General features: G+C 43.2%; 1 protein-coding gene across 1 annotated transcript in view; it reads left to right on the forward strand.

Moving 5' to 3' along the window:
* The window catches only part of LOC101603302 (atrial natriuretic peptide-converting enzyme), a 115,404-nt gene that overhangs the window by 86,872 nt on the left and 2,621 nt on the right, over positions 1-25,911 (forward strand). The window contains exons 15-19 of the mRNA XM_045161242.1: positions 6,530-6,643; positions 9,791-9,840; positions 9,960-10,134; positions 20,197-20,468; positions 24,401-24,534. Coding sequence (XP_045017177.1) covers positions 6,530-6,643; positions 9,791-9,840; positions 9,960-10,134; positions 20,197-20,468; positions 24,401-24,534 — 745 coding nt within the window. The remainder of the gene's footprint in view (positions 1-6,529; positions 6,644-9,790; positions 9,841-9,959; positions 10,135-20,196; positions 20,469-24,400; positions 24,535-25,911) is intronic.

Consider the following 25,911-nt stretch of genomic DNA (forward strand, 5'->3'; position numbering starts at 1 on the left):
AACCTTGACTTAGAGGGACATCTCTGGCCACCCATCCCACAGGATAAAGCATCTGTTACCATGAAGTTATGCTCATCTAGAGCCTGGTTTGCATCTGAGCAGTGTTTTCAAAGTGTGGTCTCAGGACAGCAGCATCCGCGCCACTCTTGATCTTGGTAAAGAGGGAAAATTTGGCAGCTGGAGAGATGGCTCAGCAGTTAAAGCACTTGCCTGCCAAGCCTAAGAACGCCAGTTCGATTTACCAGCATGCACATAAGCCATATGCACAATGGGGCACATGCAGGTCTGGAGTTCATTTGCAGTGGCTGGAGCCTCTGATGCATCCATTCTCGTTTTCATTCTCTCACTCTCTCTCTCTCTCTCTCTCAAATAAATAAAAATAAATTAAAAAGAGGGGAAAATTGGATTCCACTGAAAACTTAATGAAGGCCTAGGGAGTGCTTCATCGGATAAAGTGCTTGCTACACAAGGGCAAGTCCCTGAGTTCAGGTCTCCGGAAACCACAGAACAGCTGGACGCTAGCAGGTGTCTGTAACCCCGGCACACTTACGGCTCTGGTAAGAAGGAAGTCAGAGACAAGAGAATACACCAGAAGCTTGCGGGCCAACTAACCTGGTGAATGCAGCAGTGGGCATCCAGAGACCCTGCCTCAAATGAGATAAGAGGTGAGGACCAACACCCCAAAGTTATCCTCTGACCTCTACGTATGCATTATGGTACACATATGCCAACACTTAAACACACATGCCAACACTTACACAATAAATAATGTTTTAATACTTTTATTTATTTATGAGAGAGAGAGAGAGAGAGAGAGAGAGAGAGAGAGAGAGAGAGAGAGAGAGAGAATGGCACGCCAGGGCTTCCAGCCACTGCACATGAACTCCAGACGCGTGCGCCCCCATGTGCATCTGGCTAACCTGGGTCCTGGGGAACTGAGCCTTGAACCGGGGTCCTTAGGCTTCACAGGCAAGCACTTAACTGCTAAGCCATCTCTCCAGCCCGCTAGAAGACTTTTAACAGCTTGTTATCTTGATTTATAGAATCTAAGTTTGTGATCATATGGTCTGTGGGGCCCCATTGCTCTAGGCATCAGATGAGATTGCTTTTGAAATTAGGTTCTCTGGGCTGAAGAGATGACTTAGAGGTTAAGACATTTTCTGGTAAAGCCAAAGGACCCAGGTTCCATCACCCCAGTACCCACATAAAGCCAGATGCACAAAGTAGTGCATGTGCCTGGAGTTCGTTTGCAGTGGCTAGAAGCCCTGGTGAGCCCATTCTCTCTATCTGCCTCTCTCCTTCTCTTAAATAAGTAAATAACTTAAATTGGCTTCTCAGTTGAAGATTTCATATCTGCTATCACTATATCTTCAGCCTGCATCTCCCACACTGACTCTTGGATGGAGACACTTTAATGCTTAATCCCTGGAAAAATTCTTTTCTTTCCTCTTTTGTTCTTTATAAAATAGAACTTCTTTAGCTTACCTCGATATAATATGGGAAAAGAGAGGCCAGGCACGGTGGTGCACACCTTTAATCCCAGCACTTGAGGGGCAGAGGTAGGAGGATCACCATGAGTTCGAGGCCACCCTGAGACTACATAGTGAATTCCAGGTCAGCCTGAGCTAGAGTGAGACCCTATCTTGAAAAAAAAAAATGGGAAAAGAGGTTAAATACTTAAAACCCTAGAGTAAGGTTTTAAATTTACTAAGTTTTAGATACCTGAATTTGGGTCTCTAGACCCCACATGAAAGTCCGGAGCTGTGGCAAGATTCTGTAATTCCAGAATGCCTAGTGCAAGAATGGAGGCAGAATCAAGAGGATCTCCTGGAAGCTTATGAACAGAATGGTTGATGAAGGACATTGGGAGACCCCACCTCACATGAAGTGGAAGACGAGGACCAACCCCAAAATTATCCTCTGATCTTGGTATACTTGCTGTGGCATGCATGCAGGTGTGCACACGCGTGCGCACACACGTGCACACACACAAGCAAGTGGGGCATGTGCTCTTGCGCAGGAAGGCCATGCGATGCTCGCAGAGCACGGGCTGGAACTCCGGCGTCAGACCAGAGGTAATTTGTTACCAGCTCTGCCATCTGGTGACCTTGGGCAGGTTAGCTATTCCTTTTTTTAACCTCAGTTTTTTATTTTTCATCTCAAAGACGGGGAGCAACGCAAATCCATGGAAATCTTGAGAGCATTAAATAGGTACAAGCTACCGTGTGTTAACAAATCAACAACACAGAAGAATGTGTGCAAACTAAAAGAAGAGGTTTCCGTGTATATGACTTACACACAAGCTTGGCACAGATGCTCAAACTCCACGAGCAATAACTGTTTCTCCATAGCTGACGAGGGAGGAAAACATTTTTTCATCTTATATTTGGTGCTATTTTTTTCCATGCGTGTACAAGTAGTACTTTTATAATTTCAAAATTTATTTCATGGTGTGACAGCTAATACCTGTAATCCCAGCACTTGAGAGGCTGAGGCAAAGATGATGAGTTCTTGTCCAGCCTGGGTCCCTACTTCAAACAATATTATTTCATGAAAAAGTCCCATATATACTATATATATGTGTGTGTGTATATATATATATATATATATATATATATATATATATATATATATGTATGTATGTATGTATGTATGTATGTATGTATGTATGTATATGGAACCCAACTAATTCAATCACAAAAAATTAAAAAGCCTGTTTAAAAGTGGGCTTAGGGGTTGGAGAGATGGCTTAGGGTTAAGGCACTTGACTATGAAGCCTAAGGGCCCAGGTTCAATTCCCCAGGACACATGTAAGCCAGATGCACAAGGTGGCACATGTATCTGGAGTTCATTTGCAGTGGCTGGAAGCCCTGGTGCACCCACTCTCTCTCTCTTTGTCATTCTCTCTCTATATATATCTGCTTCTTCTCTCTTTCTCTCTCTCTCTCAAATAAATAAATGAATAAATAAACAAATAAACTTTAAAAAAAAGTGGACTTAGGGCCTGTGTTGCGATTTTACTATAAAATGTCCCCTATAGGCTCATGTGTTTGAATATCTGACCTCTAGGTGGCGCTGTTTGGGAGGGCTGTGGAACCTTTAGGAGGTGGAGCCTTGCTGGAGGAAGTGGGTCACTGGAGCCAGAGCTTGAGTTTTAGCCCAACACTATTTCCCATTCTTTGAGTCCGGAGTTTGGTGTCATGTGAACAGCTCTGCTTATGCCCCTGCCACCATACTTACCCTGGCATGAAAATTCCCCTTGAAACTTCAAGTCAAAAATGAATCCATTATTTCCTCGTCCCAGCAATGAGAAAGAATTTCTGCCTGAATAAGCATTTCTCAAAAGAAGGTCTAGATTGGCCAGTGGATTTTGGAAAAGCTGCTCAACATTAAATCCAGGGAAATTGAAATCACAATGAGATATTATCATTTAATACTTACTTAGATGATAATTATGAAAATATATCAAAAGTATTTGAAGGGGATATGGAGAAAGGGAATTGGTAAGAATGTTATTGGAAGAGCCCGAAAAAACCAAAACAACAACAACAACAACAAAAACAGTTAAAAATAGTACTGTATGATCCAGTAATCCACCTTGTGGGTGTATGCCATACCCAGGGAGATGAAGTAAGTTCTCCACTTTATGATGCTATTGTAACATGATTTATGAATAGCCAATACACGGAAACAACCTGAGTGCCCATTGATGGTGGTGACATAAAGAAATGTGACATACACGCACCACAGGGTAGCATTTAGCACAGGAAATGCAACCCTGCTGTTTGATTCACATGGGTAGACTTGGGGAACATCATGTTGCATACTTGAGATCAGCCAGGCACAGGACAAATACCGCATGATCTCACTTATGGGTGGGATCTCAGCGTGAACTCAAGAATGGGCCTTTAACCACTGAGCTATCTCCTGCTCTAAGAGTCAACTCATAAATTGGGCAGTATGATGGCAGGTGCCAGGGGTATGGGATCAGTTACGTGGGATTAATAAGTTACCAGCATGGTGCCTGCATTAGAACTCAGTGTTGTTTGTTTGGAATTTGCTAAGATTATTCACCCTGGGTTCTCACTACAAAACCAGTAGATAAGGAGTGATGGACGCGTTAATTTCACAGCAAACTATTTCATGACACAGGCATATAGCAAAGCACTTTAAGTATATTTTTAACACTGTCTCAGTAGGGGGTCTATTCAATTTTAGCAGTAGAAATGTATGGATTCGCTGATTTTGTGTTTTAATAAGCCACAAGATGACACTGTTAGTGTTGAAAGATTTATTTTTGTGCATGAGAAGCATGTCAATTCTAACAACTCAGGGAAAACTAATTTTTTAAAAATAATGACACCCCCATCTCCCTAAAGATGAATTTTCTAAAATTTCCACTTGATGTAATTTAAAACTCCACATGGATCACTTTTCTTGTGTGGAAGTGCATAGATGAAATGCCAAAACACCCCATTTGCAGTTCTCTGTGGAGTCCTTCCTCGAAGTATCTGAGAGTCTGGTTTCCCTCGGATATGCATCTGCTGAAGGAAGAACAGATTATATCAGGAGAGACAGAACCTAAATATTTTATGCTTAAGACTTAAATTTTGCATAGTGTAGCAGTTTTGTTTGTTTTATTTTTATTTATTTATTTGAGAGCAGCAGACAGAGAAAGAGACAGAGAAAGAGAGAGAGAGAGAGAGAGAGAGAGAGAGAGAGAGGGAGAGAGAGAGAGAGAGGGAGAGAGAATGGCTGCACCAGGGCCTCCAGCCACTGCAAACAAACTCCAGATGCATGCGCCACCTTGTGCTAACATGGGTCCTGGGGAATCGAGCCTTGAACTGGGGTCCTTAGGCTTCACAGGCAAGCACTTAACCACTCAGCCATCTCTCCAGCTCAGCAGTTTTTATTTGTGTGACTGAATATGACATTCACAAGAAAGTACTTTTGGAGATGGAGTGAGAATATCATTAGCACAATAATCTTATAGTGGTTCTTTCCTAGAGTCCTCCATTATTTTCAGAACGTGAAGATTTTGTGATATGTTGCGGGAAAAAACCCACTTTCAATTTTATACTATCTAAATAGATACTAAATGACCATTGATTCTTCATACTTTTATTTTATTTTAAGGCATGGTTATATTTTAGATTACAATGGGCAAGAGAAGAAGAGACAGTGAAAGCTAAATGAATATTATTTTTTTGATCCCTGCTTAAAGTTAATCCTGATTTCTGGTTGTTGGAATTTTTTTTATAGATGTTAGAATTCTAACACCTTATGACATTCAAATAAAGGTCTATAGAGAGAATGACTAAGACAGCTAAAATCATTTGATTTTTTTTTTTTTTTTTTTGGTATTACCTGTTACCATGGTTTGAATCAGATGTGTCTTATAAGCCCATGTGTTAAGAATGTTTGGTCCCCTTGTGGCGGTAGTTTGGGAGGTGGAGCCTTACTGGAGGAGGTGTGTTGCTGGGGGTGGAACTTGAGACTTACTGGCTCCTAGCTGGCCAGTGTGAGTTCAGCTCATTCTCCTGCGGCTGTTTTCCACCTTCTACGGCATGTTTTACCCAGCCATCATGATTTCCCTGGGAGTCAAAATAAATCTGTAAGCCAAAATAAATCCTATCAGCTGCTTTGGGTTGGGTGCTTTATCCCAGCAACTTGAAGGTAAGTACAATACCTGTGTAGACTTTTTCTCTTTTTTTGGTTTTTCAAGGTAGGGTCTCACTCTAGCTCAGGCTGACCTGGAATTCACTATGGAGTATCAGGGTGGCCTCAAACTCATGGAGATCCTCCTACCTCTGCCTCCTGAGTGCTGGGAGTAAAGGCGTGTGCCACCATGCCCGGCCCTGTGTAGAATTTTAACAGTGTTCCCTACTGCTAATCATGTTTTATGCCAAATTTTCCTAAGACAGGTGCTTCTCTTGAAGTATTGATTTACTATTGGATATTTATTTAATTAATTAATCTTTTATAATGTTTAGAGAGAAAGAGAATTGGCATGCCAGGGTCTCAGCCACTGCAATTGAACTCCAGGTGCTTATGCCACCTAGTGGGCATGTGCAACCCTGCACTTGCCTCACCTTTGTGCATCTGGCTAACGTGGGATCTGGAGAGTTGAACATGGGTCCTTAGGCTTTGTAGGCAAGTTCCTTAACCACGAAGCCATCTTGCCAGCCCTGGATATTTATTTTTAAGAAGCAAGTGAGGGCTGGAGAGATGGCTTAGCGGTTAAGCGCTTGCCTATGAAGCCTAAGGACCCCGGTTCAAGGCTCGGCTCCCCAGGTCCCACGTTAGCCAGATGCACAAGGGGGCGCACGCGTCTGGAGTTCGTTTGCAGAGGCTGGAAGCCCTGGCGTGCCCATTCTCTCTCTCTCCCTCTATCTGTCTTTCTCTCTGTGTCTCTCGCTCTCAAATAAATAAATAAAAATTAAAAAAAAAGAAGCAAGTGAATGCTAAATAGTGACAATGCAAAGATGGTTGTATTTAGAATATTTATCTAGCATTTGCCTTATACCAGACAACCATCTGTGATGGAGTCGATACAAGCACAGAAAGGCCAGCAGCTGCTGAGGTTGCACCCGGACTGGAAGAATCTCAATGAGACCACCTTGCAGGAGCTGCTGGTACGCGGGTAAGAATGCCTTCATCAGAGCTGGAGTCAGATTGTGGGGCAAGAGCTTACCATGAGAGCATACCCTGTGATTTTTAACATGGGATAATACAAATTTGACTTCAGTAAAGAGAGTTCATGGGATGGCAGTTGATCTCTACATTTCAGCATTCGTTGGCTTTATTTCTTCTTTCTAGACATGGTTCTTTTTTATTTCAGAAAATTACATCTTTCATTAATCAGAACGATAGAATACATCACAGTGAGAGGGGAAGAGCATAGGTTCTAAGGTGGTGTTATTCAGTCCTATTTTGAACTCATATCTGCACTTTCTACAGACTCTATGTAGCACTAGTTAACAGAGGATAATGGAATAGTAATACTAAATGTTATTGTCTGAGAAAAAAATAGAAAGTGAGATTAAGTTACGCACCTTTACCAGTGCATAGAAGTCTCCCCCCGCCACCTGATGACATCTTGAACAAGCCTGTCCCCCTTGTTTAAGGGTGGGCTCTGGGAGGAAAGTAAATGGCAAGAATGGCCTCTTATTAAGCTTTTATTACCTTATAGGTAGCTTTATCTAGATTACTCTTGCAATAGACTCATGAAGTATGGATAATTACCCAATGTTTATATCTTAGAAAACTGAAGTTCCGAATACTTAATCAGCTCAAAATTCATAGCCCACAGAGGGTGACAATTTTTGAATGGAAATTAAATTGATTTGACTTTAGAGCTTATTATGATAAGTGCTAGGGAAATTACTTCCTAAGAGCCCCAAGGAAGAAGAAAACTAAAGATGGGTCATGCCCTTGGAAACACTTTAGATGTTCCTCATCAACCAAACTGTGCACCTACATTTCTGAATATTTTTGTTGAGTAAAGCCCCTTTTTATTTTTTTCCAGGTAATGACCTGCATCTTTCAAGTTTGTGATTTTTAGCTCTTCAAGTCAAATGAATGAATAAATAACTCATTCCAAGATGTCAGTGGGAAGACCTGGTTCTGGTCCTGCTTGTTGCAAAGGGCTGGGTTAGATAGTCTTTGATTACTGTTATTCCTAAAAGCTATGGATTTTTAGCCTAACAAATAACAACTAATTATTGAGTATATTTTTGGCAGGTTCAGGCATAGGTTTTTAAGGAATATAAAAGTCAATAACCGTCAGCCAGGTGTGGTGGCACATGCCTTTAATCCCAGCACTCTGGAGGCAGAGGTAGGAGGATTGCTGACAGTTTGAGGCCAGCCTGAGACTACACAGTGAATCCAGGTCAGCCTGAGCTAAAATTAGACCCTACCTCTCAAAAAGCAAAAAAAAAAAAAAAAAAAAAAAAAAAAAAAAAAAAAAGAGTAAGTAACAGAAAAGATGGGCTTTCATCCCAAGGAACATCTATCAATCTATCATTTGGGTATATTGAGACGCTCTAGGATGATACAGAAAATTAATCCCAGATACTTTGAAGTGGTGCAAATATTAAGGATAATGAGGTATAGGGAAAATAGAGAGGGGGGTGGGAGGGAGAGAAGCAGACTAGATTATGGGAAGGTATAAAGAAAATTAGATTTTCCTATATTACATAATTTATTATATGCTAATAGTTATATATGCCCAGATATATTTAAAATGTAGTAACTCTTCAAAATGAAGACTTGGAGCATGCTGAAATGAAGTATACAGGGATAAATGTTTTTAAATGTGACATACCTAGGATTCCAGGTATTTTTTGCGAGTCTCAACATGTTTCATTTCTTTTTAACTTACACTGTGAATCAATGTTTTATGAATAGAAGAACAATTATTGATCACAATTTAACCTGCCCCAAACTGAATTCTCTAGGGCAATCACAGAGAGATCCTTAAACACAGCCCACGCCCTTGCCTTCAAATTTTAACTGAGAGTTTTAGAAAGTTCCTCCTTCCCTAGCCCTATACTTGCAATAAGCCCATCAGCTATTTCTGGTCATGCCATCTAGAATTATATGGGATAAATTCAATCTCCCTTTCTCCTGCAAACTCTTATTATCCCTATAATTCAACTTTGATAGTATGGGTAAGATTCGTTTTTCTAGTTAAGTGTTCCATCATCTTACCTGTTTTTTATATGTTTTTTAAATATTTTATTTGTTTCTTTGAGAGAGAGAGGGACAGATAGAGAATGGATGTGCCAGGGCCTCAAGCCACTGCAAATGTGCAGACAAACTCCAGATTGTGCATCTCGCTTATGTGGGTACGGGGAAATTGAACTTGGGTCTTTGGGCTTCACAGGCAAGCACCTTAACCAATAAGCCATCTCTCCTGCCCACTAGGTTTTTAGTAACATGTTATTCCTCTCAGAGTACTTCTCAGCTTTTGGGAGGAACATACCCATCACCATAAAAATGTGACATGCCCGGGCTGGAGAGATGGCTTAGCGGTTAAGGCACTTGCCTGCAAAGCCGAAGGCTCCTGGTTTGATTGTCCAGGACCCACATAAGCCAGATGCACCCGCATCTGGAGTTCCTTTGCAGTGGCTGGAGGCCCTGGCATGCCTGTTCTTTCTCTCTCTCTCTTTCACGCTCTACCTCTTTCTCTCTCAAATAAATAAATAAAATATATTTTTAAAAATGTGACATGCCCTTTCTCACCACAGATTCTAGGAAGCAGAACACTTCTGCCCACCATTTCTGACCTTCAGAATCATGGGTTGAATCTATGTTATAATGGGACCATCATCTAAGATGATGAGTGAAGCTTCATTACAAAAAATGCCCCTTTCCAAAAATGTGAAATAATAAACATGTAAAACAAGTAAATAAAGACTATGATCTCCAGGATACCCACAATTTAGTATCTGGTCACAAACCTGCCTTAAAGATTCTCGCACTGAGATTATGGTGGCTCAGAGAATGTGACCTCCATTAAGAGTGGAACCTAGGGCTGGAGAGATGGCTTACAGGTTAAGCGCTTGCCTGTGAAGCTTAAGGACCCTGGTTCAAGGCTCGGCTCCCCAGGACCCGTGTTAGCCAGATGCACAAGGGGGCGCACGTCTGGAGTTCGTTTGCAGTGGCTGGAGGCTTTCTCTTTCAATCTCTCTCTCTGTCGCTCTCAAATAAATTAAAAAAACAACAACAAAAAAGTGGAACCTATCATGCAACTTAACGCTGTGCCCCCTCTTGTTTCCAAATCCAGGCAGTCTTGTCAGAGCAGAAGTAAGATTTCTCTTCTGTGTACTACACCAGGTGAGGGGATTGGTGTCGTGGGATAGGACCTTACTTGTGCTGGGCTGGTTTCTGGGGGCGGGGAGTGATCACTTTTGTAGGGCGATGGGAGTCAAGCTCTGAGTCCTGCGCCTTGGTAGACTGTGGGCGTCGCCCTGCTGCCCGGATGAGCAAGAGGATCCTCGGGGGTCGGACGAGCCGTCCGGGAAGGTGGCCGTGGCAGTGCTCCCTGCAGAGTGGACCCAGTGGGCACATCTGTGGCTGTGTCCTCATTGCCAAGAAGTGGGCGCTGACGGTGGCCCACTGCTTTGAAGGGTGAGCTGATTGTTTCTCTTTCTTTCTTCTCTCTCTCTGTCTCTCTTTTTTGTTGTTGCTTGTCCTGTATAAGATCCTTCGTCACTTGGGAATGATCGGTGGCATGTGTGACTCCGTGAAGCCATTTCGTGGTAAACCTCACACAGCTGTTCTCCTCCCCACACCCGGACCTGCAGAGATCTTGCTCCCTTTGTCATTGCATCCTCTGTCTGTGCCATCCACGGGTGGACAATGGATGCATCATAGTCACGAGTTAAGGTCTAAAAGGGGAGGAAAGAAAGACGTTCAAAAGAGTCACTCTGGGGCTGGTGAAATGGCTTAGCGGTTTAAGGAGTTTTCCTGTGATGCCTAAGGACCCCAGCTGGATTCCTCAGGACCCACGTCAGCCAGATGCACAAGGGAGCGCATGGGTCTGGATGGAGTTCGTTTGCAGTGGCTGGAGGACCTGGTGCACCCATTCTCTCTTTCTCTCTATCTGCCTCTCTCTCTCTCTCAAATAAAATAAATAAAATATTTTTTTTTAAAAAAAAAGAATCACTCCCCAGCCAGAACCTACCTCTGTTCTAGAGACACACATGGATTTAAATAGAGATGGCGGATTTGGATAGTACAATGATGTTCAGATTAAAAACAAGCGGGAGGTAGTTTGGGAAGCAGAGTACCTTTGTATAATATTTGCAAGTAGTCAGTGTTCTATGAGAAACACAAACTAGCATGCATCCTAACAGTCCCTTCCTCACAAGAAACCTGACATAGGCATGTAATGAGATAGTCTATGTAAAGCCTTAAGAATTGTGCCTGGAAGCAATCAGTTAAAATCCTGATAGAGGCAAGCGTATCTTTAAAAAAAAAAAAAAAAAAATGTTGCTGGGCTAGAGAGATGGCTTAAGCAGCCAAGGCGCTTGCCTGCAATACCAAAGGACCAGGTTCAATTCCTCAGGACCCACATATGTCCGATGTACAAGGGCGCACAAGCCTGGAGTTCGTTTGCAGCTGCTGGAAGCCCTGGCGCTCTCTCTCTCTCTCCTATCTGTCTCTTTCTCCCTCTCAAATGAATTAAATGTTTTAAGAAATATTGCTACAAAACTCTGGCTGCAAGCCATACGCGCTGCCTTTCTTCCTGTCTCTGTGGTCTGAGTGCTTTTGCGCATTGCTAGGACTATTTAAGTCCTTCTGCACCCCCTTTCTGCTGCTTTCTCATCGTCCTGGAGGTAAGCCCTACATAGCCTAGTGAATGGTGAACATTCCTCCATGGATTGAGACACATTCATTTTCTACAGGGTGTCATTGTTTCTTTTCGTAATTGAAATTACATGTCTGGTAGTTTTTTCCCCTTGTTGTGACAATGTACGTCATTTGTGTACCACCAGGCCAACTGACATAACTCCAGGTCTAGCTCATTCTTTTTTGGAAGCTAAATTCTGTGAAATATAGATTTATCACACATGATCTATTAGTCTTCGGTTGATGCATATCTTGGTAACTTTCAACTTGCCGTTATTTTAACAGCATTACAAAACTCCTCTTATGCAAAGCTACTCTCCCGCTGGTACGTTTGCTTCTAGAAGGTGATTGGGAACACATATTTAGCTGTGAATGAGAAACACAGAGACGGATGCCTACTTGGTTCTGTGAGACACGTAGTGAGAAGATAGACGTTTAAGCATGTACTTGGATGACAGGTGATGATAAAATGGAAATGTGTGTATGAAGTTACTTGCTTGCTCTTTTTTGTTTGTTTGTTTTGGAAAAACAATACATAACAATCAATCCAAACATCAGCAAGACCCAGAATGATTGGACGAGTCTGCAGAGTATGTTAAGAAGTGCGCTGTAATATTAGTGCTCTGGAAGGGGCCAGGTGTTTCCAGATGTTTTTTCCAGTTCTGCTTTGTTACTCCACAATGGGCAGAAGGTTATATTGGAAAAAAAAAAAAAAACACACACACACACAATCATCAAAAGGTGATTACCTCCAACAGCTCTTTAAGGAAACCACACTCCTAATATGCTTATATTAATCCAAGCCACGGGCCGCTTTTGCCGTATTTCGCCACATGTGGTATTAAAGCTTCCTGTCACTGAAGGATCTGTACAGTTAAGAGGAAGGTTTGCAATAAGGAAGAAGTCTGTGCTTATGATGACTGAAATGGATATGGTGTCAGAGGCCCCGAGGAGGTTCAGAGGGGCCTGCCCGTCTGCACATGGCCCAGCTGGGATGTGTACTCACAAAGCCCCTGTCCTGGTTTATGTTCTCTCCCATGGCACTGCGGGGGTTTTCAGAGCTTCTAATTGTGAGGCCTGTTCTGTGTGGGAGCCATCCATCTCTGTAGTTGTAGAGATTTACTTTAAAGCCCTATCCCATGCTTGGGTAAGGCCCAGCACAACCCATCTGTAGGGCTTCTTGGCCTGTCTCTTTTAATTATATTGGTGTTGGGGAAAGTGTTTTGCTCATCCATGGAGAGTATTTGAAAATACCTGATGAGGGATGGAGAGATGGCTCAGCAGCTAAAGGTACTTGCTTACAAAAGCCTGATGGCCCGGGTTTGGTTCCACAGTGTCCACATAGAGCCAGATGCACAAAGTGGTGTGGTGCATGCATCTGGAGTTTGTTTGCAGTGGCAGGAAGCCCTGTGACTCCCATACACACGTGAGCAAACACACACACACACACACACACACACACACACACACACACTCCTTCTCTTGCTTTCTCTCTCTGCCTCTTTCTTGCTCTGTCTCTCTCAAATAAATAAATAAAATATATTTTTTAAATGCCAAATGAGGGCTGGAGAGATGGCTTAGCAGTTAAGGTGCTTGCCTGTGAAGCCTAAGAACTTGTGTTGAAATCTCCAGGTCCCATGCAGCCAGCGGCTCGGTGCTTCAAGTACGCAGTGCTGCACATGCGCCACAAGAGGGCGCACGTGTCTGGAGCTCGTACCCAGCACACTGCAGGTCCTGGTGAGCCTATTCTCTCTCTTGCTCTCTCCTGCTCTCTGCCTCTTCCTCTCCCCCTCTTTCTTAAAAGTAAAACTACCAAATAAAAATGAGGAACGTATTATTATTAAGATTGAGCCATGTATGCTTCAGTACCAATTCAAGTTCAAGGAAGGAAGACTTTGGCTTTCAAGGGTAATTAATCCAGCAAGCAATTTCCCTGCCTTTCAATTCTGGAAGACTAAAAGATGAACATTCCAGACTGATACAGCTCTAGGGAGGCTAAGAAGCATCTAATTCTTTTCTGAAGAACTTACACAGAAAAAGATGTCATCCTGTGGTAGGACCACAGTCCTCAACCCTGTGCCTGCCATAACACCGATGTTGTGATCTCTGTACCACACCAGCTCTTCGACAAGATTTTTCATTGCATGGCTGCATTTCTGCCCCATGGCCTCAGGCCACCAGTCTCCTAACATCTTTCCTATCCCAAGATGACATGGTTTCCAGGGGACATTGAACCTGCCCTTTTGCCAACACCATCAATGTTTCCATCCCTGGATCTTTCTGCCAGACACACTAGGAAGACCTCCAAAGTGCAAAGCACAATGTCTAATTTTTAAAAATTTTACTTATTATTTATTTATTTGAGAGCATCAGGCAGAGAAATAGGTAGATAGAGAGAACGAGAGAATGGACGCGCCAGGGCCTCCAGCCACTGCAAACTAACTCCAGATGCATGCACCCCCTTGTGCATCTAGCTAACGTGGGTCCTGGGGAATCAAGCCTCGAACCGGGGTCCTTGGTCTTCATAGGCAAACGCTTAACCGCTAAGCCATCTCTCCAGCCCCACATTGTCTGTTTTTTTTTTTTTTTTTTTTTTTTTTTTGGTTTTTCGAGGTAGGGTCTCACTCTGGCTCAGGCTACATTGTCTATTTTTTTATGTAAGCATTTATGAAAAGAATGAGACCACTGGTCAGAAAATACAGATTGGAGCCATGTCTGACTTTCAACATCCACTTACGCATCCTTGATACTCCCTGCTATTTCAGGAAAAGTGCCTTTTCTCATTCTCCGCAGAGCAAACCATGTCCTTGCTTGCCCACTGGCCCTGATCTGATGGTCTTATAATTCACCCGGCAAAGGCAGCAAGAACTCTGGTTTGTTTCTCATTGGCTATTGTAGCCATGCTGCGTCTTTCCAGTCACCCCCTGCATCTTCTTGGTGCTTACGAACTAGGCAGCTCATTCATTGTCTGCTTTTCCATTCTGTCTATGGGGAGAGTTTGATCCACACACACCAGCAAAAGTGTCCACTGACACTGAAATTCTCCACTTTGGATCCACAGTACTTGGTCACTGGAAGGTGAGCAACAGTACTTTTAACTGTCCCCCATCCCCCACCATTCCTGGGTGACTATGACCTGATTCCATGCTTCCCAGTGCTCTGCTCCAGATATAAGCATTCTCTATTATTCTCCCTTCTCTAATGAATATAACTATATGTATATAATATAACATCTATATATAAATATATTGTGTGAGAATATCGCACGTCCAGGAGCTACCTGAGCACCTGTCAAATGTATGTTCATGAACCTCAAATGAACATCTGGTAAGACGGACCCTCCCAAGGAATTTTGATAGCAAAGTTATTTTGTATATATCTATTTAATTTAGTTTATTTATTTAATGGAGAGAGAGAAGGCTGGGGGGAGAAAGAGGTAGCAGGGTGTGCCAGGGCCTCCAGCCACTGCAAACAAACTCCACGTACAAGCGCCACCTCGTGCATCTGGCTTATGTGAGTCCTGGGGAATCGAACCTGGGTCCTTAAGGCTTTGCAGGCAAATGCCTTAACTGCTAAGCCACCTCTCCAGCCCAGTAAAGTTATCTTTGACCCCAGAAGATGGTTGATAGTTTATCTCTCCCTAAATCTCCATCACCTTCTTCAAATCTCTCCTCAGTCTTCATGGATAAAATACAGCCCATCATATCTTTCATCTCATTTTATCTCATTTCATTTAAAAAAAAATCCCTTTATCTTCAAACATTTCTTACTTCGCCCTGAGTTACAGTGGGAGATGTTTCTCTTATGGCCAAGAACAATCTGGTTCCTTTTCATCTTTTCAAAGACTTTACTCCTGAAATCGTTATTTCTACTTTGCACCAATTTCTCCCTATGTGCTGGTCCATTCCCTTCACAACTGGGACTCAACAAGGCCTCAACTCGCTCCTCTTCATTTCTGTATTTATTGCTCCATGTTGTCTACTGTTCATGGAAAGCCTCCTAAAAGTACTTACGGTAGTTGCTGCCTCCCCTTTCCACATCTCATTTTCTCACGAGTACGTGATAGTTGGACTGTCATCAAGACCAACATAGAAATGACACTTCCCAAAGTCTTGTGGTGACTCTCACCTTGCCAAATCAAATGAGGAAGTTTTGATTTTCGGTTCACTGGAATCCTCCCTGGTACTGGGCCACTCTACCCTTCCTAGAATTCTTTCTTCATTTTCCTTCTAGGTTAAGAAAGGATTATTAAGAAAGGATTATTTTGCTTTTCTTTTATTTCAGTAGCCTATCACTGTTTCTTCCTTCCTTCCTTCCTTCCTTCCTTCCTTCCTTCCTTCCTTCCTTCCTTCCTTCCTTCCTTCCTCTCTTTCTCTCTTTCTCTCTTTCTCTCTTTCTCTCTTTCTCCCTTTCTTTCTTTCTTTCTTTCTTTCTTTCTTTCTTTCTTTCTTTCTTTCTTTCTTTCTTTCTTTTTTAGGCCACAGAATGTTTCAGGATCCAGTGCCTGACTTTCATATATATATATAAATCATTGACAACTTCTATACTTAAAACAAACCATGATATTTCCTTCCCCTCCCCTGCTTCCCCTTCATAACTCTACTCCCTCTCTCTATTAGTCTCTCTTTTAATTTGATGTCATCATCTTTTTCTCCTATTATGAGGGTCTTGTGAAGGTATTGCTAGGCACTGTAGGTCATGGATATTGAGGCCAATTTCTGTCCGGACGGTTGCATGTAAGGAGTGGTACCCTGCCTTTGGCTCTTACATTCTTTCTGCCACCTCTTCCTCAATGGACCCTGAGCCTTGGAGGGTGTGAGGTGTTTCAGTGCTGGACACTCCTCTGTCCCTTCTTCTCAGCACTATGTTGTATTTTGGGTCATCCCAGTGGTCATTGCCATCTGAAAACAGAAGTTTCTCTAACCAGAAGTGAGAGTAGCATTAATATATGAATATGAACATTAAGTATAGTGCTTTCAGGGCAATTTGGTGAGAGTAATATATGCATTTATACAGACAAAACAGTCTTTATACCCCTAAGGCTCATGACCTCCCTTGCCATAGGCTTTTGATTAGGTTTTCGTTTACCAGACATGTATTCCTTCCCATAGAGTGGGCCTTCAGTCCAACTAGAGAGCAGTTGGTTTCCCCCAGAGCAGACATGCCACTATTGCACCCATTCAGTCATTTGGCCTGTCTGGCCAAACTTGAGGCTTCCAGTGACCACTGTTTTCACCACTGATGACTTCTGTTTCCCAGGAGGGTGCATACAGTACAGCTTTTTCCAGCTTTCAGTTGGCTGGGCTACAGGGAGAAGGTTTTCTGCTCAGCACCAGCTTGATTTCTCAGTGACTCTGCTGCTCAAGTGCCTGACTTTCTTATCTGTCATCACTTCCCAATCCAATTACATGGTGTCGCAGTTGCCTTCCTCTTGCTGGCACAAAGCACCTGACCCCTACCACACACACACACTCACACTCACACACCCCACATAGGCACACGCACACACACACACTTCACAGCTTAGATAAGGCGTCCATTTAAATAAACACTGTGCATTACATGACCTTACAAAACTGCTGATTCTGCCTGACTCTCGTTGGTCAAATAATTGTATGAGTCACAAACTTTCTAGTCTTAATAAATGTATGTTAGTCAATAAGCTGATTCTTGGAGTTTCTTATTTATTACGCATTGGTTCTTTTAGTAGTTGGGGAAACAGTGTTCTAGAACCAAGAAAATTAATTTATCTACAGAGGGTCAGTGGTCTCTCACTAACTTTTCCTAAGTTTTGGACTGTATAATATGTGTGTGTGTGGTGTGTATGTATGGATGTGTGTGTGTATATGCATATGTGATATGGCACATGTGTGTATGATTATATGAAAGATGAATTTTGTGAATATTACCTGTGGAGGGCTGGAGAGATGGCTTAGTGGTTAGGGCGCTTGCCTGAGAAGCCTAAGGACCCAAGTTCAATTCTCCAGGTCCCACGTAAGCCAGATGCATGTGGTGGCATATGTCTGGAGTTCGTTTGCAGTGGCTGGAGACCCTAGCATGCCCATTCTCAGTCTCTCAGTCTCCTTCCTTCTCTCTCAAATAAATAAATAAATAAAATGTTAAAAAAATTACTGGTGGAGCATTATCCTTGAATGAATAAATTGGAATTTTTTTTTTTACTTACCTACCAATATTGAATTATCTGCAGCAGATAGCAATTTTTCCTCTTATTACATATAATTTCAGTCTGAAGCCATTTTAATTCTCCTTCAATATTTTTCCTTTTAAAATAATTTCCCGTTCATGTTATGGGTAAAAGTTTTTCATCACAAGCTTTCAACTTACACATTTACACCTTAGATGGTTCTTCATTTTTCACTTACTGCAATCACATGATGGTGGCATAGGAATTTGGTAGTCAATATTACCATTTCTATTAAGTTATGCTTCCTGTAAGAGGCTGTAGACACATTACCATGCCTGCCTTTATTTATTGATTGACTGATTTTTTTATTTTTTTATTTTTTTCGAGGTGGGCTCTCACTCTAGCTCAGGCTGACCTGGAAATCATTCTGTAAACCCAGACTGGCCTTAAACTCATAGCAATCCTCCTACCTCTGCCTCCCAAGTGCTGGGATTAAAGAGAGTGCCACCATGCCTGGCAAATTTTTATTTTAGTTTTTGTGTTTGTAATCTTTTTTTTGTTTTGTTTTGTTTTGCAAAATCCTCTACAGTATGACTGTCAAAGACTTAGCATGTGCAGCTGATTAAGTCCATCTTGTGTTTTGTTCTGGACCAAGGTACAACAGAACTGCCTGTTTTCTATAGCTTTGTCCCAGAGGACTCACTCACTGTCACCTGTCCAACAAAGAGAACATACCCTCCTGCCACCTGCCGTTGCTTCACTCCCAAGTTAAGCCTCCCCCGGCCGGGCAAGCTCTCCCTCCCGTGGCCAGCACTGGCTCCCAGGTCGACACCTGTGGATGCTTGTCTCCTAGTTCAGCAGAGAAGATGTGGCCCAGGTGTCAAAGGCCCCCATGTCTGGGCCCGTTAGTTGCCGTCGCTTATGACATCACTATGATGCGAATCACTCATATCCTCTGAACGGCTGCTCTCCCTTTTCTAGAGTTAGGAGTCCTGTATGACTCTGTTTCGGATAAAACCTGACTAAAGTATTGCTAATGAATGTTTAATTAAAAGAAAGGAGCAGCAGTCAGTTATTTGGGGAGGGAGGGAATGTCTCTGGGCAGGATGTCTCAACCTGTGGCTCTTACAATCTTTCCGTTCCTTCTTCTGCAAAATTCCCTGAGCTGTGGTGGGTGAATTTTAAGTCTACTTCAGTGATGAGCTCTTAGGAGCCTCTGGATCTCTGCTTTGGTAGGTGCTGAGTGTCCTAAGGGTCTGTCTCCTTCACCCTGGTGCTGACTATCAGGTTTTGCATGGAAGCATCACTCTTGCTCGTCTCCCCGATTCCTCTGTGGATTCAGCTGTGGCTTGGCTGAAGTGTGAGGAGGAGTTGATCTCCTTTGGCCTCGCAACCTTCTGCTGTTCCCACAGCACAAAACCCACAGCCCCAAGGGGAACACCTGCAACCCCACTGAGGAGCGTCCCCAGTGGAATGGGGGCAGGGACGAGGGAAAAGCGGGTAACAACACATGATGTATCCATACAAAATATATTGTAAAGAATAATAAATGAACAAAAAAAGAATCAGAGTTAAAACAAAAAGGGGGGAATCTGAGATTTACCATTGGAGGTTACAGGTGATCATTTTATGCCTTGGCTTTGAAATTTGCAGAAGGCTGCCCTGAAAACTTGGCATTTCTCTGAAGCATTTATGAGTTTTTTTTTTTTTTTTTGAGGGATCCCATAATCCTGGCTGTTTTCTCCTTGTTTCCACTTTTTTCTCTTTCTTCCACTTTACTTTTTTTCCTGTAAAATATTTTTATCTATTTATTTGAGAGAAGGGGAAAACATGGGTGCAGCACAGCTCCAGCTCTGCAAACGACCTCCAGACACATGCGCCACCTTGTGCATCTGACTTTACATGGGTCCTGGGGAATTGAACCTGGGACATCAGACTTTGTAAGCAAGTGCCTTTAACTGCTGAGTCATCTATCCAACCACCACTTGACTTTTAGTTATTGTTTTCTTTCTACATCTCTTTCTCTCTCTCTCTGTTCCCCTCTCTCTCTCCCTCTTTCTCTCATATGGAATCTCACACAGAAGCCCTTGAGGGACTGGAACTCACTCTGTAGACTAGGCTGGCCTCAACATATGGTGATCCTCCTGTCTCCACCTGATGATAGATTTATACCACCCCACTCATTATCTTTCTCATTCAATGAAATAAATAACTGCCCTTAAGACTGAATAGAATAATTCTATTGGAGAACAATGAGTTTTGCTTTCCACAGTAATAATACTTAGCTATTCCTTAGTGAGGTCGCTATGTGAATTTTTCTTATCTGGGTACCTGGGGAAGTAGGCAGGGAAATTGTCATTGTTCACATACATAAATTGTTTTTTTTAAACTTTATTTATCTGTGTGTGTGCATGTGTGTGTGTGAGAGAGAGAAACAGACAGAGAGAGGAGAGAAAGAGAGAGAGAGAGAGAGAGAATGGGCACGCCAAGGCCTCCAGCCACTGCAAACGAACTCCAGACGCGTGCGCCCCCTTGTGCATCTGGCTAACGTGGGTCCTGGGGAATCGAACCTGGGTTCTTTGGCTTTGCAGGCAAATGCCTTAACTGCTAAGCCATCTTCCCAGCCCCATAATTTTTTTTTAAAGTAATCATTAAGACAAAGTGGAGATGAGGATGCTCTTGAATTATTTCAGGAGAGAGAATGCTGCTGCTTGGAAAGTAGTATTTGGCATCAACAACCTGGACCACGCAACCGTGTTCACACAGACGCGCTTTGTGAAGAAGATCATCGTGCACCCTCGCTACAGCCGGGCCGTGGTGGACTATGACATCAGCATCGTGGAGCTGAGCGAGGACATCAATGAGACCAGCTACGTGCGGCCAGTCTGCTTACCCGGCCGGGGGCAGTATCTAGAACCAGACACGTACTGCTACATCACAGGCTGGGGTCACATGGGCAACAAAAGTACGCCAGCATCAAATATATATATATATATATATATATATATATATATATATATATATATATATATATATGTACACATATATATTTTGTTCTTTTTTTTTTTTTTTTTTTTTGGTTTTTCGAGGTGGGTCTCACTCTAGCCCAGGCTGACCTGGAATTCACTATGGAGTTTCAGGGTGGCCTCGAACTCACAGCGATCCTCCTACCTCTGCCTCCTGAGTGCTGGGATTAAAGGCGTGTACCACCACGCCTGGCTTATAGATATTTTTTAGAAAGGGATGAAGCGATGTGGGTTCTTGGGTCCTTGGGCTGGCTGCAGTCCCCTAAAAGCGTCCCAGGCAATGGGGGTGGGTGAAAGCGCAGAAGTAAAAGACTTTCTGGAGATAGTTTCGGTGAATAGCTCTCTCGGTTTATTGTCAGGGAAATGTGTTTATAAGCATCTGGGGGGGGGGGCAGGGGGCGGGAACTAAAGGGATTGGATGCACAAGATTCACTGCTGATGCCTAATTAGCATATGGGGACATTCATTCCAGCACAGGCAATGGTGTGGGAGGCAGTGGTCAGGTGATCTAGGGTCTCAGGAGGATGGGCTGTGAAGGTGCTGGCTGATAAGGAGTTTCCTAGGCAACTGGCCCCAGGCCACAGGGCTATGGGCAAAGCCTAAATTCAGGTGTGCTGGGCTTGGAGAGGGTGTGGCCTCCTGTAGCCGGGGGAGGGGGCTCCTTAGCTGTGCCTGGAAGCTCAGGCCCTGCTCCTGAAGGCTCCAGCCTGTGCCTGGCAGTGTCTGATAGAGAGATGGCTTAGTGGTTAAGGCACTTGCCTGCAAAGCCAAAGGACCCAGGTTCAATTCCCCAGGATCTATGTAAGCCAGATGCACAAGGGGGTGCATGCATCTGGAGTTTGTTTGCAGTGACTGGAGACCCTCGCGTGCCCGTTCTCTCTCTGGCTCACTCGTTCTCCCTCTCCCTCCCTCTCAAATGAATAAATTAAAATATATATATATATTTATATATATGCATATATATATGCCAGCATCATCAGTTTGTGGTTGAAAAGCACTAGCTTTTGGTCATTTTCCTAGTTTTCACTTGTAAAAATATAGCCATACATGTTAAATGTTTGGGTTAAGTGTCACATTATTCTATGAGATGATGCAATCCACCATAACACATAAACCTGCTAACCTTAAATGGAAAGCAAGCGTCCTCCTCCCCCGTCGCCTGGGAGGCACTTAGTAGTGTTTTGGAGCTGACATGCAAGGTGAGGCACATCCATCGCCCCTGGTCGGGCTGGTCACCACCATGATTGGGGCTATCTCTGAGATGGTCACTCAGAGGTACCACGTGGTTAGGTAGTTTCACGTCCAGTCAGGCTGCATGGTCCCATTCTAAATTCTGTGCTGTGTCTTGGTCTCAATCAAATACACCTGTATCATAATTTGCACAAAGAAAATCAATTTAATATCTTACATTTTAGATTTTCTATTTGTAATATATTATTATAATTTATATATATTATACATTGTATATATAGCATAATATATAATATGTATATATTATAATAGATTATACTCCTTTATCTCCTCACTTCTGCTCCCATTGCCCTGGGGCTCTCCTCAGTGAGGTTGTGGCATGCACTGTGGGCTCATGAAGACCTCAGTCTCTATGGTGTGGTAGAGGACGTGTCTCAGGGGATTCCCACCCACTCTGTGGCTCTGACAATCTTTCCACACCCTCCCCTACAGTGTTCCCTGGACCATGGCAGGCCTATTGACAATCTGCTTTAGTTTTGAGTTCTTTGTAGCCTCTGAATTTCTGCTTAAAAGGTTTTGATGGATTTATTTTTTTTAAAAAACTGGCTTTATAGATGATTTAAACACACAAAACACATAGACATGAAAGTTTTATAGCACTTAATTTCAGCCCTCTTAAAAGACATCCTGTTTGGCCTGTGTAAAGTTTATAATAAGAACTGAGTCAAGGAGACATTTGCTTTACCTGTAAGAGCTGGCCATGGTTCTCAAGAATGGAACCCTGCTATTGAACTTATTAATTGCATATGTTTTTTTTTCAAGGTAGGATCCCACTTTAGCCAAGGCTGACCTGGAACTCACTCTGTAGTCCTAGGCTGGCCTCGAACACACAACTGTCCCAAGTAGTGGGATTAAAGGTGTGCACCCCTGTGCCTATGCAAGGGGACTTTTTTCTCCTTGAAATTTTTTTCAGATATGTTTTGAGTTATCTTGTCTATATGATCAGTAATAGTGGAAAGAAAACATTTATAGAAAAACAAATCAGTGACTTTAAAAGAAATCTCGTGTTAAATACTGAAGGCAATGTTACAGTGTGTGCGCCTGGCCTACCACATAGAAGGACCTGCTGGTGTTCCCATTGCCTCACTTTTTTTTAAAATTTTTTTTTTTTAATTTATTTATTTGAGAGCGACAGACACAGAGAGAAAGACAGATAGAGGGAGAGAGAGAGAGTGGGCGCGCCAGGGCTTCCAGCCACTGCAAACGAACTCCAGACGCGTGCGCCCCCTTGTGAATCTGGCTAACGTGGGACCTGGGGAACCGAGCCTCGAACTGGGGTCCTTAGGCTTCACAGGAAAGCGCTTAACCGCTAAGCCATCTCTCCATCCCTCGTTGCCTTGCTTTTGACCACTCATGAGACATTGCCTGCATCATATCAATTTCCGACAAATGATTCTTTGTTTCTATTGAGAGAGAGAGAGAGGGAATGGGCATGGCAGGGTCTTCAGCCTGCTGCAAACAAACCCCAGATGCGTGCGCCCCCTTGTGGTGCACGTGTGACATTGCACTTGCAGCACTGTGTGTCTGGCTATGTGGGACCTGGAGACTTCCACATGAGTTCTCAGGCTTCACAGGCAAGCGCCTTAACTACTAGACCATCTCTCCAGCCCTGATTATTTCTTTTTAATTTACTGCTTCCTCATCGCTGCTTAAGAGGACAATGTGTCTAACGGTGTACATTGCCCCCCAAAGAAGAGGTTTATGATGCTTTGCTTCAAGAAATCCAACTTTCTTCTTCAACAACTTTCACAAAAGAGAGAATTTCCACATTCTATCTGTTGACATGAAGGAATGGCATTGTCCTCATGACATCTATCTGTCATATCCTCTAGGATTAAAGGTTCTTACTTCACAATACTGGCCATGGGAAAAGTAGTGAGATGTGTTTTCACCACCTTTGCCTGTGGGATTTAGTGGGTCTTTTTTTGCTTCCAGACAGTGGGACAGGCAGAGCTGAGCCAATGCCAAGGTGGCAGCTTCCTGTCTGAGGCAGAGCTCTGTCTTGGTCTCTTTTTCCCTCCCTTCTCATTGTTTACTCATTTATTTGTTGATTTGACACAGAACATGGCAGAGAGAGAAAAGTGTTAGCCACGTTGTTATTTAGACAGTCTGGGCCTCAGTTTTCTCATTAGAAAAATAAGGAGTTTCATCAGGTGATGGCTATGAACATTTCTAATTAGAAAATTCTTTTTGGGGACTAGAGAGATGGATTAGCAGTTAAGTGCTTGCCTGTGAAGCCTAAGGATCCGGTTTGAGGCTCGATTCCCCAGGACCCATGTTAGCCACATGCACAAGGGGGTGCATGCGTCTGGAGTTCGTTCGCGTGGCTGGAGGCCCTGGCGCGCCCATTCTCTCACTCTTTCTTCCTTTCTTTCTCTCTCTCTCTGTGTCAAATAAATAAATAAAAATGAACAAAAAAATTTAAAAAAAAGAAAATTCTTTTTTATTTTCTGAGTAACAATTGCCTTTGAAGTAGCATTCAAGTGAACAATGTGGTTCTCTCAATATCAAAATGCTCAGTTCATATTTTTTTTCCCCCAGGCTGATTTTAGATCACTTTGTTCTTACATTATTTGTGATATTTGGGTTTTTTGTTTTTGCTGTTGTTGTTTTCATTTAGTGCCTTTTAAGCTGCAGGAGGGAGAGGTCCGCATCATTTCTCTGGAGCAGTGCCAGTCCTACTTCGACATGAAGACCATCACCACACGGATGATCTGTGCTGGATATGAGGCGGGCACAGTCGACTCATGCATGGTGAGTTGCTTTCTTGCTAACTGGGAGATGATAATCATCTGTTCATTCTATGAGCCCATGGAAACTCGTGATTGTGCCCATGTACCTCTGTGGGAACTTTATTGCACATTGTTGCCAGGAAGAAAACAGTTGTTTCATTCAATCTCATTCAACCATCTTGGTGGCTAGGACAAGCCTGATCATGAGGAGCAAATGGTAACCGTAGCTCCAACCTGGCTGTCAAGGGAGCAGAGAGCCATCAGAGGACATTGTCAGCCCTTAGTCTGATAGCATTGGGACATGCGCCAACATGCCAATTCCCAGAGTGTGTGAAACATGTTGAAAGTGAAATTAGAACCATGAGGGCCCAGGCTATGCCTGTGTGCTTTTAACCCTCAGATACGGCACGTCTGGGTAACTTTGGAAGGAAGGGAAAGGAAACTACTCGAAATTAAAGCTGCAACACACACCAGACCCTGGCATGATCACAGCATGCCATGGAGCAGGAGCCGAGGCCCATCAGCTTCTGCTGGGGTGGAGCTCAGTGCTGTGGCCTCTCAAATGCACACCAGATGCTCTGTACCTCAACCCTGCAAAGAAAGCAAAGCCGGGCACAAAACAAACACCACTTACCTTTTGCTAGATCCGGAACAAATGTCTGCACGAAAACCTCTATTTTAGGCCACACAAGCTCCAGACACATGCGCCACCTTATGCATCTGGCTTATGAGAATACTGAGGAACTGATCGTAGGTCCTTAGGCTTTGCAGGCAAGCGCCTGAACCAGTAAGCCATCTCTCCAGCCCAGTCTTTCTTAACTGCATTAACATGGTCCAGGAGAAGCCACAGGTCCCTCTGTGGAGGTCAGTAACTTAGATGGGCCAATACTGAAGCCAAACATACATATACTTTGGCATGACGTTCAATTATAAAAGAGCAAAAAAAAAAAAAAAAAAAAAGATAAATCACCTATGGGGCAATAATGGTATCTTTAGCCTTTGTCTCACTTGAAACTTGATTACTCTTGACCTATAACCCCATCCAAAAAAAAAAAAAAGACAGTGGTTTTCTAAGGCCAGCTCACAGCACTCATTTCATAAAGGCAATTCTGTTCCTCTCAGCCTGGAAGTGACCACACAGTCTTCTGAAATCCTCAGTCGTCCAAAGGTTTAGTCTTCCTGTAAGGTTATCCTTCGCATCCAAGCAGACTCTCAGCTGACCTGAGACAAAGATTATGTCCTCTTCATGTACGTGAAACTGGCAGCAGAACATGGCTCAGTGACACTATGTGATAATCTGGATAACTCTGTTAAGGAAGAGGTATTGATGTCTACTTGGGTCCCCTTGCCACTGCTCTCTGCTAAAATGAATAGCTCAGCCTATATAACTGAGCATCTT

Source organism: Jaculus jaculus, chromosome 11 (assembly GCF_020740685.1).
Source record: "Jaculus jaculus isolate mJacJac1 chromosome 11, mJacJac1.mat.Y.cur, whole genome shotgun sequence".
NCBI classification, from domain to species: domain Eukaryota; kingdom Metazoa; phylum Chordata; class Mammalia; order Rodentia; family Dipodidae; genus Jaculus; species Jaculus jaculus.